Below are 18,643 nucleotides of genomic sequence, written 5' to 3' on the forward strand. Positions count from 1 at the left end.
CTCCGTAGGCTAGACCGTCTCATTTCGTAGGCCGCTCGGTCCAGCCTACCCGGTCTACGTGGGCTGGGTCCTCCGTGGACCGCGTAGGCTGCGTACTCCGAAGGGTGCAGCCCCTGAATTGAGACACGGCCTGAGTTTTTTTCAAATGAAATGGCTTCCGGTCTCCCCAGCAGAGTGGATTTAAAAGCAGCAGCAAGCGGAGGAATCACTAATAAATGTGAGTATTGGGTTTTAACTTACTTTAAATTAACTAACGTCACACACGTCAAACCCAAGGGGCATTAAAACGTACATTTTCGTTAAATAATACGGATAAATATGTGACGCTAACTAGCTAGCTGGACGTACTGCACTGTTGTTTACACTTATTTTTAATTCAATTCAGAAGTTTACTAAAGTCATACAGAGATCGTGGCTCTGTTATAGATAAGTTATACTTTATATTACATAAATAGACCAAAGTGAAAACATTTAGACCGGTATAGCCTACAATACGGTGGGATTTATAAAAGGCTACCCTGACGTGTAGCTGCTGTTAGCTTTATGTATTTCTCTGACATGTTGCAATGTTTTACTGTTTATTAAACTTTGGGACAACATTACAACCTTTGTGTTCAGCTCATGCTGCTTTGAGGTAGGGCTAAAAGAAAAGCCTATTTTAAATATTTCCACCAGATTTGATCATCTTTTATAAGGTTAAAGTTTATTTAATGTATCCTAATCCCATAATAATAAGACAATCAAAAATAGACAGCAGCCTTTTGCTTGATGTTAGTTTGTGCAGTGCTGTCAAAGGGATGCACGTGTGACTGTCATTTCATCTCTTTAGTTTTTTAAAAACCAGAACAGTACATCATTTTAAATGATCCTTTAGGGATTGTTTGTCTGACTCTGAAATGCTTAGTTACATTTTGCAATAATACTTCTGCAACCCTGTGTTTAATATGATTAATTCACTTTTTAATTTTTCTCTTGTTTTTCTCTGTAATTAGTAAAATTCTGGAGAAATGGATCTGCTGGAGAAGGACCCCTAATCTGAAAAGTGCCCAGCGGATCATCAGGACAGAGCTGCCATCCACCTGGACACCCCGTGGTGCTGAAGAAAGCAAAACGGCGATCAGGAACATCCTCCACCCAGACCTCTGCTTACTGCCGTCCTACATACTTGTGTGTCTTATAGTTTCAGAATATGATTTTGTATGTGTCCTTTCTTTGAATAGATATGTAACGATTATAGCTTGAGTCTGTCTGATTCCCCAAACAACTGCTTCTATATACTTGCTGCACATATAATACAAATAAACAACTGCATAAACACACTTTTGCTGATATTTGTTTTACTGCTGGTGATGTTAAATAACATGATTGATTTCCTCTGTCTCAATGATGAAAGTTATAATAATAGAAGACATGAAGCTGCAGAGAGAGGATGGATATATTCTTACCTCTACTTTGTGATAAGATGAAAATACAATATTAAATTGTAATTGTTAAACACATTGTTTATTTCATTTACTGAGGTTTTAACCATTATTTACAACATGTGTACATAAGCAGTGGAATAATAGGATATCTCTAGGTCATTAAACTGTCTTCAGTTTAATTTTATTAATACAAAAAATAGGTCATAGAAAATGTTTAATTGTGTATTTCAGCAGAGCGGGGGATCACGGTGCTGCTGGACCTGGAGGTGCTGACCTGGGGTCAGTGGGACATCATCTGGGCAGGTTTAGGGGAAGAAGGAGAATATAAACTGTTATGATCACAGCTATTAAGATTAGAACACTAATATTGTTAAGAATCAATCTATACAACATGCTTTGGTTCATTTAAAAAACATATTGTTTTATTAGTACAGAACAATTAAGACTTATTTTAAATAAATAATATGATTAAATTACATCAGCTATATATAATTTACTTGTTAACTTACTAATGTAACATTACTGGGGGCTAAAGGAACAGCTTCATCTTATTTACCTGGCCATAGTCCTCTTTAATTCATCGCCGACGGTGATCTCCAAAAAATGTAAAAGTAAAAGTAAAGTTTCTGGATCCTTTTCAGCTGAGTTAGCTTGTAAGCTAATTTGCTAGCAGGCTGCTGGAGCAGCGCAACCGAACAGCGCGTATCACGTGACATAAATACGAAGCGCTCCGTAGGCTAGACCGTCTCATTTCGTAGGCCGCTCGGTCCAGCCTACCCGGTCTACGTGGGCTGGGTCCTCCGTGGACCGCGTAGGCTGCGTACTCCGAAGGGTGCAGCCCCTGAATTGAGACACGGCTGGCTGGCTGTTTACAAGCGCCCACTCAATGAACCGGAAATGGAAATACGTCATCCCGTGCAACTAGCCTATTGGCCAGAGAGCTGTGGGCATACTGCTGCCTTTTGCAACCTCCTACTTGTGTGAGTGAGATAGGCTTTTCTGCTGTTGCTGCCACCAAAACGAAATACAGATCAAAGCTGAACATTGAGAATGAACTGAGAGTGGCAGTCTCAAAACAACAGCCCCGGTTTGAGAAGATCTGTAAGGGAAAGCAATTACACTCAAGTCATTGATAGGCTATGTGTGGAATAGGAATGGTATAGTGATGTGATCGTTTGCAACCTGCAGTAGAAATAGTAGTTAAGTGTTCATTAATATATTTTCCTTAAAGAAATTTGAATTTAAAAATCTACTACTCAGGGAAGAAGGCCTACTAGTTTTAATTAGGCCAAATTAATTCACTGTATCTATTACAAGCACTTTTGTTCATGTGTAATCCATAATAAAATATAAAATTATAGTTGGATCTTTGTATCTTCTTATTATTAGCAGAGAAAATGTAATGTTTTTACAACAATATACAATTAATCCTACCAATATAGATGGGAACCGGGTTGGGGGGGCCCAAAAATATTTCCAATTACCCAAGGGGGGCCCGACTGAAAAAGTTTTGGGAACCACTGCATTAAACTAAAGAAGACCTGAAACTATAAACAGTTGTGTGCCAAAAAATCTAAGGATTGTTGTGACCATTGCTTCTCAGGTGTTATGAACTTCTTTGATTCTGCTCTGACAATTGTATAGGTATGCCCATTGTTTCATCCAGTGTTTAAAACCTGTTTAACCTGTGTCTAAAATGATGCAAATTGTGGGCTGTTCAATCTTTATTCAGATGTTGCCATTAAGTCAGATTTTTAAAAGCTGTCAGACAGCAGGCCCATATTCTATAGAGCAGTGCTCAAGAGAGTGAATCGGTCAAAACAAAACAAGTGTTAGTAGATATGTATTTAAATAATTAAAATACATATAAATTAAGCTCCACTGGCAAAACAATGGAATACGAAATAATACAATAGTATTCAAGTGTTCTGTAAGATGTAAACTATAAAAATATTGCAAAAATAATAATAAAAATGAATGAATATAAAGTGCAGTATGTAAGTGTATGTCTCTGTGTGTACACTTTTAGGGGATTATATTGGCAGTGAGGACAGATCATATGTTGCCCATATAATAATAATACATATATATATAATATATATATACATTTTATTTTTAGGCGCCTTTCATGACACCCAAGGACACCGTACAATTTGTTAAAAAATAAAGGATCAATATATTTTAAATGGGGCATACAAATCTGTAGAAACATAATCTATAATGGAAGAAGCTGATGTTTTGGTGTCACAAGGCTATTTAAACAGTATGATTAATACAATGGCTGTGCATTTGGTTTCAATGTACCTATTGTTTTATGTTTTTTGTTTATTCTTCCACCTGCAGTTGTTCACCTAACATGTTTTAGCTGCCTGCTATGTCGTGCTTTATTCTGTCGCACAGCAAATACCTAAAGTGGGTGAAGTTACTGTATTTCTGTCTCGTAAAACACAAATCACAGTAGCCAGTGTGTTCGCTTTCCTGCTGCATCGTGTCCTCTGCGGCACCCGTAGTCTGCGACATCGGATGACGTTTGTGACGTTGCGGCCGAAGAGGAGTTCCTGTTAATCCAAACAGCGACGATACAACATCGCTCTTTATCCATAACAAATCGCTAAACCTCTTCGAGTTAACGACAGCATGGCTGCTCAGAAGATAAACGAAGCCCATGAGCATATAGCTAAAGCTGAAAAATGGTGAGTTACGATACATAATGTCGTTTATATCATTTACAGGAAACAGCCGTTTGTTTTTTACTATTGATGTTAGCTTTCAGTAAAGGCCACTGAGGCATTTTCACCGGGGGTTATGCGGCATAAATGACTAAATCTTGCATCGTCACGTCATTATAGGTCGATATAATATACAATAAATAAGCTGCAATTGTGTATTTTTCTGTTGAATGTCAATACAATGAAAATTGCTATGATTCAGGCGTTTGTATTTTGCTGGGGTCATCACTATGTTCCCATGGTCCATGTTATTAGTATACACATTGTAATACATGTGTAATAGCTATCTTCGCAGTTCAAATAGCTAAATAATGAATTGAGATATATGTTTTAAAATGCAGCTTAAATGGTGACAATCTGATAAGTCAGTTTATACATATAAAGGTAAAAAGACAAATATCTTGCATCGAATTTGTGTGCATAGGTTTCAAGCAGTATAATACCTTTAGGCTGTAAACTGGGGGTGGATGATTTCAACATGTTACACTTTACAACATTCAAATCTCTTATTAATATGTCATATTGAGAGGATATTCATCTGGGGAATAGTGGACCCTGTGATCCTTTAGTTCCTAATATTTCTTATCGTCATGTTTTTTAGCCTAAAGACAAGTCTGACTAAGTGGAAGCCTGATTTTGACAGTGCTGCGTCAGAATATGCCAAAGCAGGTAAAATCAATGTTATTTCTTTATTTATAGCTATCCTTTACCACATTTGTACTACTAACTGTGTAAACATGTCCCTCCTTTTGTGTGTAGCTGTGTGCTTCAAGAATGCAAAGCAGTATGAACAAGCAACGGATGCTTACTTGAAGGAAGCAGAATATCAAACAGAAAACAAGACGTATCCTCTCTGTACTCTGATCACAGTTTCATGACACTGCACTTTTGTCTGTATTGTTATTTCCTTAACTTTTCCTACAGTCTGTTTCATGCTGCAAAGTAAGTGTCAAGTTGTATGACCTAGTTATTACTCTAAGCCAGCAACTAACATTAGAACTCTTATTTAATACAAATTCTCCTTCTTTTCCTCAGGGCTATTGAACAGGCAGGAATGATGATGAAGGTATGTGCAGATTTAACATGAAACTCTAGCAGGTAGACGTAGGTAACGCGTCTGCAGCAGAATTGTAACTCTGCTGTGTCTGCATTGCATCAGGAGCAAAAGAAGATGCCGGAGGCCATCGACTTAATAGAGAAAGCCTGCATGATGTATATGGAGAACGGGACTCCTGACACCGCTGCCATGGCTCTGGACCGCGCTGGAAAGTAAAAAACATCCCTTTATTTTTGAATACACTTAAGAAAATTGATATTTAACATTAGATTGAACATCTTCTGTTGTATGCATTACATTAACACACATCTTTGGGACTATATCTCTGTCCATTGCATAATCTTTTTTAATACTTGCACATTTGCTTTCCTCTTAACCGTTTCCTTTATTCTTCAGACTGATAGAGCCCATCAATCTAGAGAAAGCTGTGGACCTGTATCAGAAGGCAGCTGGCGTGTTTGAGGTAACCTTCCAACAAAACCTGAATTAATAATTTAATTTGTTGTTTTTATTTTGTTCCGCTGATAAACATCCACGTTGCCTCTCTCTGTAGAATGAGGATCGCCTGCGCCAGGCAGTGGAAATGCTGGGGAAAGCCTCCAGACTCCTGGTCAGGTTAAGAAGGTAAAGAGATACAGATATATATGGAAGGACGGTGATGATAATGCTGCCACATGCTAGGTGGTGTAATGCAACACAGGATTATAGCTGTCCTGTTTTAGCAAATGCTTATGTACGGAACAAGGTGATGGACTTATCCACAAACCTTTATTCCAATAACTCACTGAGATCTATCTCATAAATAAAGGCTTACAAGCTGATGGCTCAAATGTTTTTAAATATTCACTTGCAACTATGAAAAATCTTAAACAGTATCTGTTCATCATTCCTCACTTTCTCGTTTTACCCACCAGGTTGGATGAGGCGTCCGTCGCTGTGCTGAAAGAGAAGAACATGTACAAAGATATTGAGAACTTCCCCATGTGCTTCAAGGTGGGTTACAATGCTAATGTTATCTAGATCTCTCATTAGCAACTTAATTAAGCTTTATATACTACCTCTAGAATACATTTGCCAGATAGGCAACTCAGTTCTTATTCTATTCCTCTCAGCTGATCAATATATAACAGCAGTCTAAACACAGCACTGTGTATTATTGAATATATGTCACATGGTAACAAAAAGATCAGGTGCTCCTAAAAGAAATAGAGTAAACATATGTGTTGGTCTGTGTTTTTCACTCTTCAGAAAACAACTGTTCAAGTGCTGATTCATCTCCATAGAGCGGACTACGTAGCAGCTGATAAATGTGTCAGAGAAAGTTACAGGTACGTTTTATTTTACCATATTCTTTCGTTTCTGTAATCTGTGGCCTGAGTCGATGGTCGATCAGATGCAGAGGCTCTCTTTGGAGATCGTTTACCCTCCACATGACATCGTGAAAACACTTAAAAACGAGGGTCTTTACATGATGTGTTTCTTGGTCTCGTCCAGTCTGCCCGGGTACAGTGGGAGTGAGGACTCCGTCGCCATGGAGACGCTACTGCAGGGCTACGACGAGCAGGACGAGGATCAGGTCTACCGCGTGTGCAACTCGCCTCTACTGAAGTACATGGACAATGACGTGAGTACTAGTGATCCATAAGTACTTCTGAATATGTTTTTTTAATACGGGGGGGAGAACCAGAGAGGAGTATGGGACAATTCTGGTAAAAATTACTTTATATTAAATGACAGCTTTATTTCTATGGATTTTCTCTTTGTATACCGTCAAAAATGGACAAACCGATCAACAGTTATTATGTCATTATGATTTTCATTTGTCCTTGTCTTGCTTTGTTCATTGTCTTCTGGATGGTTAAATGTTTAATGCCACTTACTCCCCTGTGGTCTCACCCTCGCCGCTAAAACACTTTCTTCATTTTCACACAAAAGTCAGATTTCACAATGAAGCTATAAATAAAAATGGTATAATGAAGCACTGTTCTTCCTGTGGAAAGATCCACTTAAAGACACAAAGTCATCTCTCTTGGGAGGACCAGCAACTTTAACTTAAAAAAGACAGTAACTGCGGCTAACAATGTTTGTCCAATTGTATGTAAGAAGTCCATATGAGATATATAGTCACACATTTTAGTTTTTCGATTAAATAAAAGCATGTCAATAAACTAAACATGTCTGGCCATTGACGGGATTCTCATTTCCTTGTGTGAAATTGAGTTTGATAAACCTAGAGAAATAGATCCAAGGCTTTACATATGATTTATTATGGTTAAACACTCAAAAACGTATCCAATCTGCTTCATCAGGACTAATGACTGTCCAAGGAACAGAAATGAACAGAAATCTCATGTGAAATAATTCAGTAAAACTTCTGCAGAAAAAGCGTCATGTGCTTCAATCACTGCAAGAAGCTTATGGAGAAAATACATCTTGAGGATCTGATATCTGACGACTCTTTTTATCCCCTCACAGTACGCCAAGCTGGCCATCTCCCTGAGGGTCCCCGGGGGCGGAGCAAAGAAGAAGAAGGCTGCCGCCGCACCACAAGGGGGCGCTGGTGGAGCGCCAGCAGAGGATGAGGATGATTATGAGGGAGGGCTGTGTTAACCTCCAGAGAGCCAAGTCTACCGTGTTCCCTCTACAAGTTAAAAACCTTGACAAATTCTCCAGCTCTAAGGCCAAGTATGCGGCTGTTAAATCTTTATTGTGCAAAAATTAAGAAATAAATTATTTAAAAACATCAGTAACAGTCGGTGTTGCAAAGAGTCCACCCGAGTTTAAGCAGCCTTTTTAATTTCCTTTGAGGTGGATCCTCTGTGTAATGAAAACTCTTCAATGTTCAATAATGCCTGTCGTATGTAAATGTTATTATTTCTGGTCTCTGTGACGCTGTACATTTTGCGCTATTGTTTGTGAATAGTCTTAAGATTGATATAGGTATATTCAAATCAGAAATACTCTAAATATGTCTAATGAGTTGATCAGTGTATAGGTGTTTATTTGTACAGAGTTAAATTATTCAGTATTCATGGCTGCAGCCTGTTGAATATGTAACTGGAACAATATGCAATCAGTTTGTTAATGCATGTTTGGAATAATGCAATAGTTAATAATCAAAATCAAAAGGTATTCATTTGCAGATAAACTCAGATTTAAACTATAATCTTCAGCGATACAGTTTATTCAAGAAAAGTAAAGGAACAGTACAGTTCCTGACGGCGCAGCTCGTAGCCAATTGTTGACTGTTTTAAAGGTGTGTGTGTTTTTGTCCACCTTAATCCTAAAATAGTCTTGGCTCCGTCTTTATTTCCAATTTTTCACAGTACATGTAAGCACTTAAACATGTAAAAGGACCCTGCAGTGATGTTTTCAATGCATTTCCCCCCACATATGTCCCCGTTAAGGCTGCTTTTGTGTTTCTGTGAGTTATCTTATTGCTAATTCCTTAAATGTGAGAAGCCTTTAATTAGGGAGGATATAAATCACATGCCAGCCAAACTTATTCTGATACCAAAAGGTGATAAAGGGACTGTTTACATTTTTTATTTATGCTGTGGCCCACTTCTTGTATATTCCTCAAAAGCATATCTCCAAACTTCACACATGCATCAATAAACATTTCCATTGTGTGGTATTTCATGGTCTCTGTGCATTTTCTTAAACGAGTTAGCAGAAAGATTTTCCACATCAGTGAGACTCGCAGCGGCTGCAGTCTGCTCCAAAATGGCCTCCGACAGACATGCAATGACGGAGTAGCTTCCTAAAACCTATTTATCTTGAATGAGGCTAATGCTCTCCAAATATTTAATGCATATTTACACGGTTATTCTGATGTCCTGTGATTATCTGAGATGCATCTGTGCATTAGAAACAATCTCCACTGGACTTTGGTGAACATTAACGTTACAATCTGTGAAAATAAAATGAAACTACTCCTTGATTTTGTTTTTTACCCAAAGTGTAGCTTAAAAGTCAGTAAGTATACCACTGGTTTATACAGATAAAATAGAGCTGATGCTTCTTTTATAGAAATGGAACAATGTGCGGGGCTAGTAGCATCTCGCAGCGGCGAAACTGACGTGTGGCGGGGGGTTGTGCTAGTGGAGCTTCGCAGATGGGGGTGCTGCAGCCCCCTCAGCACCCCCCCCTTCCCGCGTCCATGAGCAAGAGTACAAAGCTTCACACACAAGTGAGATGAAGAGTGAGTCTTTAGCTTAGGCTCCGGTAAACCAACCTTTGATAGTTGATTAAAAATGTACTCACCATTATTTGTGATTTTTCCTGGGAATGTCGCCACAGACATTCAGGTCACAGCTCTCAGTCACCATAGTGCTATGTCATAGATTTACACCGATATGTAATGAGTGAACATTTATTCATGTAAATTGAAAAGCTTTGAGATAATAACATTAGAGGTCATGCCGGTGTTCTGAGAAGAAATGTGGCTTTAAACCTAATAAAACGTACTTTGATAACCACAGCTCAAAGTGGATTTAACGTCATTACAGGCTACCAAACGCAACGTTACCTAGTGTTAATATCATGGATTTTTCTCGGTTTTAAAATGAAAGAAACTCATTGTGTTGATAGGTTGATACACATACTCATAGTCCTTTCCCACAAGCAAACAGCATCTGAATTCAAAACTCGACACCTTTCCACATGATTTATTCGCAGATCTTTGGACCTCTATCATACCATAACATCGCCTTAAACACACAGGTACATTTTCACATTTCATTCCACCGTGACCTGTCCCCCTGTAACTTGTATGTACATGTAATGAAAATTAGTCATGGCAATAATGAAGTTTTTCTATCATGCTACAATGTCCTCTAATGCATAGTTTGGACCAAAGGGCTTCGTGTCTCAGCCCTTCTTGTGAGAAGTCTTTTTTTCTGTTCGTGTTTTTCCTTGATGACTGAACGCGCCAGTGTTCGTGAGTATGAATGTTTAAAAATAGCGAGAGGTTCACAAGTGTTGTGCAGGAGTCTTCCACCTAGTGCACGTTACCCTGATTCAGAAACAGCCCTCCGCTCGTCTCTTATTTCGCCAACCTGTAGATTCAGAATATGGATGATTGGCAATAAATCTCTGTGAGGAAAACAGTCCACAATTTACTTTCTAAATACAGCCTTTAAAATGTTTCCCTGTGCAGTAACTATACTCAGTCCATCTCAACAATATCCACATTACATGTCATGCCATTTAAATACTTTCTCTACAATCTTTAAGATCCATCAAAGCCTACATATTGTAACATATAACTCATACGATGAATATCTGTGAAAACAGCTCTTCCTGAGAAAGATACGTTGATAACAGTTCTTATCACACAAACAAAATAAGGCAATTAAAGATTGTCTGATAATGTTTTGTAATGCTTTGTGTCTTTCAGGAGGCTCCCTTGTGGCCTCTGACCTTTAATAATAAAAAAAAGGTTGTTTCTTGGTCAGACCCGGCCCTTTTTCTCTTGGTCCACATCCCTCAAAATCTTGGAGGAACTCAATATTGCACATTCCCACAGTCCAAGCGTTTCAGTTGGGAGAAAATATGAGATTGTGCTCATGTGGTCATTATTGTGACATTATTGTGCACTTGTTTGTAAATGGGAAGCCCTTAAAGATGAATGCAGCCAGTTTCTCTCCGCCGACCGTGCAACTGTGAAAGTCATGAGGCAGGCATGAGGAGCGATGAGGGTAATTTGTGTGTAAAAACTTTTATATTAGCATTAAGATTTTTTATAACTTAGTAAAATTGTCTTAAAAGAGTTCTCCTTCTCCAACCGGCTGCCGTTTTATCCTCTGGATGCCAAACAGAGCCAGGTTTAGCGACATAAATACAGCACCGGCAAATCTGTCCTCAATAGTTGCTGCAATTGTTTTAGTGTGGAGCCAACACTGTATTTCTGCCGTCAGAGCTCAGTGGAAGAGGACAGAGCTGGTCCTCGGCTGACTTTGTGCTCCCTCAGCAGGTGAAAATCGCTGCTCAATTCATCCGTTAGCGTCCCCTCGCTGAGATTCACTCCGTTTTCTCTCTGGTCCACTTGATCATAGTCTCTGGAGAGCGGTAGAGGAAGATGAGTTTGGCGTACATGTCCTCCTCCAGGTCCAGCTCCCCCGTCTCTCGCACCAGGAAGATGTCCGTGCACAGCTTGTGGATGCGGTCCACGTTGGGCAGCTCCTCGAACATGATGGTGTGGGAGATGCCGCTGAAGAACTCGCGTACGAACTTGCCGATGACCAGAACCACAGAGGCGTACAGGCCCAGGATCCTGGACAGGAAAGACAGAAAGAACATTGGATCATTTGTAGAATTTGGTTTTACCGGGAGCCAAATTATCCAGAGAGGTTTCCTCCTCACCACAACTAACGGAATCGGTTATGAAAACCAATAAAAACACAAAAAAATGCAAAAAATCAGTTTTTCTCCAAGATAGTTTTGTCATAATGTATGAACAGAAATCATCCCTGACCAAAGAAAACACACCTTTGATAAAAATCTGAGATTTCTCTGGGTTTGGAAATTATGGAAAATGTGGAATAGATTAAGTGCACAGCTCAACAAAATATATACCATTGGTCGAGTTGTTTTTAGACATTATAATGTGACATATTTTTCCTTTACATTTTGATGAAATCTTGCAGTATTTAAATCTAATGATGTTTCGCTGCTTTCCCATCTTGTGAATCATCTTGGATACAAATCACTTTTTTATTACACTTGAAGTAAAAACCAACAGAACTTGATATTCTCACTACTTGCACAGCTTTAGATAATGACCTATTTTTTCTCATAATAAACACAGATATTTCACTTTAACACCGAAGCACCACAAATCTTTTTTTTCTTTTTTAAATCCCCACGTACCCGTATCCAGCCAGGAAGCCCAGGCTGGGGGGGCTGACTTGGTCGCTGAACACGTAGAGATCCAGGCTGGGTTCATCCTTGGGGGGGACTTTGGGGGTTTCTCTCTTGGTGATGGGGCCGAGCTCCGTCTGGTTGACGATCCACCACTCCTGGATCTGCTTCGAGTCGTTCTGCGCTCGGACCAACTCCAGGCTTATGTTCAACATCTTTTTATCTGCATGGAGGAATAGATATTGTAACGTAACACTTTACCTCAGCCACATCATAGACTATGCATTACATTAATGCACACAATTTACAACAATATCTGTTTTCTTTTTTATTACTGCCGATTTCTATTCCATATTTTATTCCATTCCATTTCTATGTAAATACTGTTATATTTTTTTATATTTTTTATATTTTTCTAGTTCTCTATCTGTGTTTTTAATGTTTGTTTTACTTTTATGTATGCACCACGAAATCAAGTCAAATTCCTCGTACGTGTCAACCTACCTGGTAATAAACCTGTTTCTGATTCTGGTAATAAGAATAAAACTGATTATTCCCATTATTCTGACGGCAAAGGCTTTACCTTCTGGAAACATTACTCCCTTTCTAGTACTTCTATCCCTACAAGACCTAGAGGCTCTTACTGTAAGTGTCTTTTTGCTGTCACCAAATCAAGTACAAACTATGCAAAATGTCCAGTGCCATCTCCTTGCCATCATGTTCACCTTCATACAGATGATCCACAGACTTGGCCTCAGAGTCCGAGGGGGCTCGAATGAAACGAGGGAAGATCTCTTTTATGATCCTGCAGAGGAAGAGAGGCCGTTAACTGCAAACTGTTTATGCTCCTCAGTTTTTCAATATGTTCGAGTAACCTGAGCTGTCAATTTGAATGACGACCAACAGAGGCAGTGAGTAGCTCATCTGTTGAGGAGTTGATAAACGTACACACGTGGGTTGGTTTTGTTTCCGTGCAGCAGCTCGATGAGCTCCTTCTTTGTCTCCTTGTCGAGATCGGTCACTCGCTTTCCTGACGCTATTTCAGCCTTGGCACCAAAACTGAGGTTTCTAAGGTCACGAAAGGAAAACATGATTTAACATCTTATTAACCTCTACACCGGGTGTGCAAGCAGCCTCTTTATAAAAACAACACAAGTTCACTAGAAAAGTATGCTTAGGGATTTTTCATATTCCTGCAGGACCTTTTTTCTTAGTGCTTGTATGTGTTACTGTATATTTAAAATGTCTTGTAATTAAATTGCAGCCCCCTAGTGTAATATAATTCTACGAGCATGGGTAGATACAAGCATACATTCACGGACAACATGTGCTTACCTTTGCACGGACCAGGCCACGGTGATGGGGAACTCCTCTTCGCTGCTCAGCATGGCGATCAGGTTTTTCCTGCTGGGCGGGCTGATGGTCCACAGACTGTTGGAGCTGCCTTTCAGCTCTGCGATGATCAGGTCCTCCTTGAAGTAGCTCTCGAGCCACTGCATGGCGTCCTGATAACCACAGCATAAACAATATTAAAACATTTGAGCCACTTAGTGTAGAACTATCAGCCAAACACACAGAGGTGGGACTCAGAGCAGGAACCTCTCAATGAAGGAGAATTTCACCAGCTTTTAGGTTGATTGTTAATAATAATAAATTAATCATTTCAGTTATTTAAGCATAAATGCTGTCAACATTACAAACACAACACAACTGACATCTTTGTTTTTGAATTATATTTCTCATACTCACAGCGTTACCCTTGTATTTGTCATGAAACTTGGTAAACTCGCTTGTGCTCACATGCTGCAGTTGTTTTTGCTGAGCGCTCATGGTGAAGATGGGCTGTGAGAAAAGGAAATGTTTGTTTATTTAAGTAATTACACTCTAAGTCTTCCAAAAATTATACATTGAACGCTGCAGCTAGATTATTCTCACTGCTTAGAAAATATCATCTTAATCCTCTGGATTCTCTCTCCCAGAAATCAAGCAAACTGATCAAAAAGTGACGAGCCATTAAAATAAGGACTTCAATGAATCACAGATGTATTTACTCCCTGTACATCTACTTGAACTCTTTTCAAATGACGCAGGATTAATTACAAAGGATTTTGCTTTGGTGGGAGATGTATCAGTAAAGCACTTTGCAAGAATGTTTAAGCTTGATTTACTTGATGAAAGAAACTCTGTGCTCACCGTAAAGCCAGCCAGCGTGATTGTAAAGGACACGTCCAGCGGCGTGTTGACGACTCCAGCCACGGACTTAACGAGGGACATGAAGAGCAGCGGGAACCACACGATGCAGATCAGCAGCGCCACGATCATCCCCCCCATCCCGTACTTCACCACCGCCTTCTTCTTCTGGCCTCGCGGCTGGGGGTATTTCTGCAGACGGACGCAGAAACAGGACATTAAGATGTGTTATTCGGCCAAACAGAGGGTTTTCCTGTAGTATTTCAAAAAATCTCAATCATTTTTTTTCCGGAATGGAAACATGTTTTCTATCCCTGGACCTATTTGTTGATTTGAATCACGCAATTAAGTCCTAGTTCGCAGAAGCATTTTTCAAACTTTGTATTTAAGGTATTGAATACGAACTTTTGTTTAGCTGTAGACCCTCTAACAGCTGTTTCTCGTCTTATAGATCATATTGAGGGGGAAACTAGTTCAGATTGAATTGTTAGAATATTTTTCAGTCTGCTGGCTTTTAGATTTAGAGAAAAATAAGATTCTCATTAAAAAGACAGAAGGTTAAAGGGCCTGTTATATCTCTCACAGGCTCCGCCCTCTACTGGACTCTATGGGTACTACCTTATCATGCAAGCATTCACCTACTGAGATTTCTATAGACGTAGCCGGCCCCGGGGCGGGCCTACCTGAATGCGTGCGCATCTCACTTCCGTATAAAAGGAGGCCTCGCCTCCTGACCACCATCCTTTACTCTTCAGCGAGCGGAGGTGGTAACCTAGCACTGAGTCCGAGACGTACAAGTGGGAGAAAGGAAGTAGAGAAAGAGAGAGATATTGTGAAAATGGAGCCACTCCTGGAGCATCGACCCGCATCGTCAGTGTTTCCAGTGCCTGGGACAGGATCATGCTGAGCAGGGAGCGGGCCAGACACCGGCCTGTGTTTCCTGCTGTTCGATCCCGATGCTAAACCGCCGGCATCGTGCGGAGCACTTCTCGAGGAAGTTCGGCCCGCAGGTGCGCGGAGAGGAAGAGGATGTGGACCTCGAGGTGGTGGACATGGACGACCTGGAGGACGTGCCGTTTGAATTCGTCCTTCCGAGGGACCGAGTGGTCGACTTCGCGGAGGAGGATGACGACATCTCCTTGTCCGACACCCCCGGGTCCGACAGCCAGGAGGGCCCAGCACTCAGGTCTGCGCGACTGGACTTCCCAGCGGTGATGACCCAGGCAGCGGAGCGTGTAGGCTTACCGCTCCCCCCACCGCTGCCACCGAGGCCTGTAAACCGCCTTAGGCAGGGGTTTTACGGCCCGGTGCTTCCGGCGCAGCCGGCTTTCGTCTCGCTCCCGTTGCCAGACATCTGGCAGTGTGTGGAGGCGACATGGCGGCGTCCATTGAGGACGAAGGCCGCCATAGCATCCATGTCGGGCATTATCAGGGTGCAGGGCCGATCAGACACGGTGTGTTCTGGCGTGCCCCCCCTCGACGAGAGCCTGGCGGCCCATCTGTTGCCACGATCAGCTGGTTGGGCGGAGGGGAAGAAACCGCTGCCGCGGGACCGGGAAGCCTTGGAATATTTGGATAAAATGTTCAGGCTCTGTTCACAGATGGCGGCTGCGGCTAATAATCTGGGTGTGTTGGGCGTCTCCTTGATTACTCCTCGAGCAGACGCCCCCGCTCTCCCGTCTCAGGACGGGGATGATTATCCAGACCGCTGCATAGGTCAGATGAATAATCTGATCCATGGAGTGGCCACCGCAGCCGGGCGGGTGATGTCCTTAGCCACAGTGACGTCTCGTCATGTGTGGCTGGGACTCACCGCGCTGCCCAAAAAGGACCGAGCAGATCTCCTTGGAGCCCCCGTTTCCACGGAAGGGCTCTTTGGGTCTATAGCCTCGGTCACCCAGCGTTTCAGCCGTCTGGAGGAAGAGAGGCTGCAGCTAAGCCGCATGTTGCCGCTAGCTTCTCCCCAGGCACAGCGTCCTCCGCGGGCGGCGGAGCGCAGTGCAACGGTGAGACGGAGGGAGAGACGCCGGTACGAAGGTCCCGTGCCGGTAGCACCCTCCACTTCTTCAACCGACCCCGTGGGGCCAGCGTACCGGCACTCACGGGGGCGGGCTGCCCGGCCACGGCAGTCTCAGCAGCAGCAGAGAACTGCCGGGTGGGGAGCTCCGCCAAAACGCAGCTGACTGGCGGAGGGAGGAAGCGTCTCAACGGGTCTCTCCACCCAGGACGCTAGGGTGAATCCCACCTCCTCCCTGTTCAATGCCCAGGTCCCTTTTATTAGGAAAACTAATAAAGAAAAAGGTGATCTGTATCCAAGTCTGAGTGTCATTTGTTTTCACAATCCTGCACTCACACACATTGTTGACTGTACATATTCCCCACTCGCTACCCCGGTTATTTCTCCTGTAAAGGAGACAGCTAGTGGGCATGCGCAGATGAGAGAGATAAACCGCAGGAAGTGCTATAGTAGCGCTATGCGGGTACAGGGGCTTGCTAGTCGGCGCATTATGGTTAGGGAACACACTACGCCTAGAATAAAGGCTCCAATTAATACAGTTTACCGTAGTGGTAAGAGCTGCATTATGGCGGAGCTCGCGCTCTCTCAGGAGCCCATGGTGTGTTCAGGGACCTCAGGTGAACACATTACGTCAACAAAAACTCCGGTTAATGCTGGTTACCATGGTAATGAGAACAGCGTTAGAGTGGAGCGCGCGATGGTGTGTTCAGGGACCTCAATAAAAAATCGGCCCTTTCTGTGTCGACCCTCCATGGGCAAATCTTCCTTTCACGGGGGATTTTGCGGCGGAACGGGTCACCAGAGAGTATCACAGCTTTATAGCTGCGGCCCCACAGCTAAGGGCTTGTCCATTAACTCAATATTATGGGGAATGGAAACTCAGCTGTGTACTGTCAGAGTGGATGGACAGGACGCTGAAACGGGGTTATTCACTCCAGTTTTGCAGCGTCCCACCTCCATTCAGAGGCATGCGAGAGGTAATTCTGTCATCCCAGGAGGAGATGGGTTTCCTCTCAACAGAGATTCAGGCTTTGGTGCAGAAACAGGCAGTGTCTGTGGTGCATCCTCAGCAAAAGGAAAAGGGTTTTTATTCCATGTACTTCCTGGTTTTCAAGAAGACAGGGGAATTCAGACCTATTCTAGATTTGCGCAGCCTGAATCTTCACATTTGCCGCAGGAAATTTCGCATGTTAACTATCAAACAGTTAATGGGGCTAGTGCAGCCGGGCGATTGGTTCACCACCATCGACCTGAAAGACGCATACTTTCATACCTAGGATCTATTCTTGAGGCAAACCTCTCCTGTGACAAAATGGCATCCAATGTAATAAAAAAAGTCAATCAAAGAACTAGATTCCTATACCGGATCTCCTCTCTGGTAAACAAAAACACCCTGAAAACTCTGGCAGGAGCACTCATTCAAGGGTACTATGACTATGCTTGCACGTCATGGTACCATAGCACCTCCAAGGCGCTAAAAATAAAACTTCAAACATCGCAAAATAAACTGGTCAGACTACTGCTTGACCTTTCATCTAGAACCCACCTCACCTCTGCCCACTTTGACAACCTAGGATGGCTTAGAGTAGACGACAGAGTACAGCTACTTGCAATGGGCCTGGTCTACAAGATCCACTACACCTCTATGGTACCCATGTACATGTCAAAATTCTTCCCAAAGGTCAAGGAATACCATGATCATAACACCAGAGGGAGCTCCACAAATCATGTAAAACCCAGATTTGGCACAAAAAAAGGGGAATACACGTTTCGCAATTATGCCACATCAAGGTGGAACGCTCTTCCCACAACTGTAAAGGAAAGTAAAACTATACTTACCTTCAAAACCTCTCTTAAAGAGCACCTTCGGGGGAAAGCATTGCAAAACTGGCCCCGGTAATGGTACAAATCTCAACCTGTCGTACAATGGACAGCTTCCCCCCCCCATCTATGTATATACTCGCATTTTAGACTCTGTTACTAACTGTATATCTGTAGACTTGGTATGTCTTAAATGTCCGGTTAGGATGTATTAGAACGAAATCTAAAATGAAAATTGTAAATAAGCCATCTGTATGTAAAAAACCACCTGTATGTAAATTGTAAATAAGCCATCTGTATGTCAAATATGTCTTATATGTCTTAAATGATATGATGAATTGGAAATGGGGGACCCTGATGTAAACAAGACGAAAGTCTTTCTCTGGTCTGCATCCCCTTAACAATTGTATGTTTTGAGCTGTACTGTACTGTACCCAATATACAAGCTGTTAATAAACTTTTCAATCAATCAATCAATTCATGTGGAGATTGTGCCAGAGCACAGGAAGTATCTGCGTTTTGCCTTTCAAGGGATAGCCTA

The 18,643-nt window shown here is 41.9% G+C and overlaps 2 protein-coding genes across 4 annotated transcripts in view; one reads left to right on the plus strand and one right to left on the minus strand.

Moving 5' to 3' along the window:
- Window positions 1-3,962: 3,962 nt before the first annotated feature.
- Window positions 3,963-8,850, plus strand: napgb (N-ethylmaleimide-sensitive factor attachment protein, gamma b). The gene is made up of 12 exons (XM_034153168.1): window positions 3,963-4,117; window positions 4,755-4,822; window positions 4,913-4,997; window positions 5,078-5,095; window positions 5,189-5,219; window positions 5,313-5,422; window positions 5,607-5,673; window positions 5,764-5,834; window positions 6,125-6,203; window positions 6,459-6,538; window positions 6,705-6,834; window positions 7,686-8,850. The coding sequence occupies exons 1-12, from the start codon at window positions 4,062-4,064 to the stop codon at window positions 7,818-7,820; spliced, it is 930 nt and encodes a 309-aa protein (XP_034009059.1). The 5' UTR covers window positions 3,963-4,061; the 3' UTR covers window positions 7,821-8,850.
- Window positions 8,851-9,865: 1,015 nt separating this feature from the next.
- Window positions 9,866-18,643, minus strand: part of LOC117500303 (piezo-type mechanosensitive ion channel component 2) — an 80,573-nt gene continuing 71,795 nt past the window's right edge. For all 3 annotated transcript variants that reach the window (XM_034153122.1, XM_034153123.1, XM_034153121.1), the window contains 7 exons: window positions 14,268-14,456; window positions 13,824-13,916; window positions 13,410-13,579; window positions 13,023-13,142; window positions 12,800-12,879; window positions 12,084-12,297; window positions 9,866-11,487 (listed from right to left, as the gene is read on the minus strand). In XM_034153122.1, coding sequence (XP_034009013.1) covers window positions 11,235-11,487; window positions 12,084-12,297; window positions 12,800-12,879; window positions 13,023-13,142; window positions 13,410-13,579; window positions 13,824-13,916; window positions 14,268-14,456 — 1,119 coding nt within the window. In that variant the 3' untranslated portion in view covers window positions 9,866-11,234. The remainder of the gene's footprint in view (window positions 11,488-12,083; window positions 12,298-12,799; window positions 12,880-13,022; window positions 13,143-13,409; window positions 13,580-13,823; window positions 13,917-14,267; window positions 14,457-18,643) is intronic.

The sequence above is a fragment of the Trematomus bernacchii genome, unplaced genomic scaffold (genome assembly GCF_902827165.1).
Source record: "Trematomus bernacchii unplaced genomic scaffold, fTreBer1.1, whole genome shotgun sequence".
Classification (NCBI taxonomy): Eukaryota; Metazoa; Chordata; class Actinopteri; order Perciformes; family Nototheniidae; genus Trematomus; species Trematomus bernacchii.

Coding starts and splice junctions, on each gene's coding strand:
- napgb (XM_034153168.1), top strand. CDS start 4,062: ATGGCTGCTCAGAAGATAAACGAAGCCCATGAGCATATAGCTAAAGCT. Junction 5,835..6,124: donor CTCCTGGTCAGGTTAAGAAG/GTAAAGAGATAC, acceptor TTTACCCACCAG/GTTGGATGAGGCGTCCGTCG. Junction 6,539..6,704: donor TGTGTCAGAGAAAGTTACAG/GTACGTTTTATT, acceptor GGTCTCGTCCAG/TCTGCCCGGGTACAGTGGGA.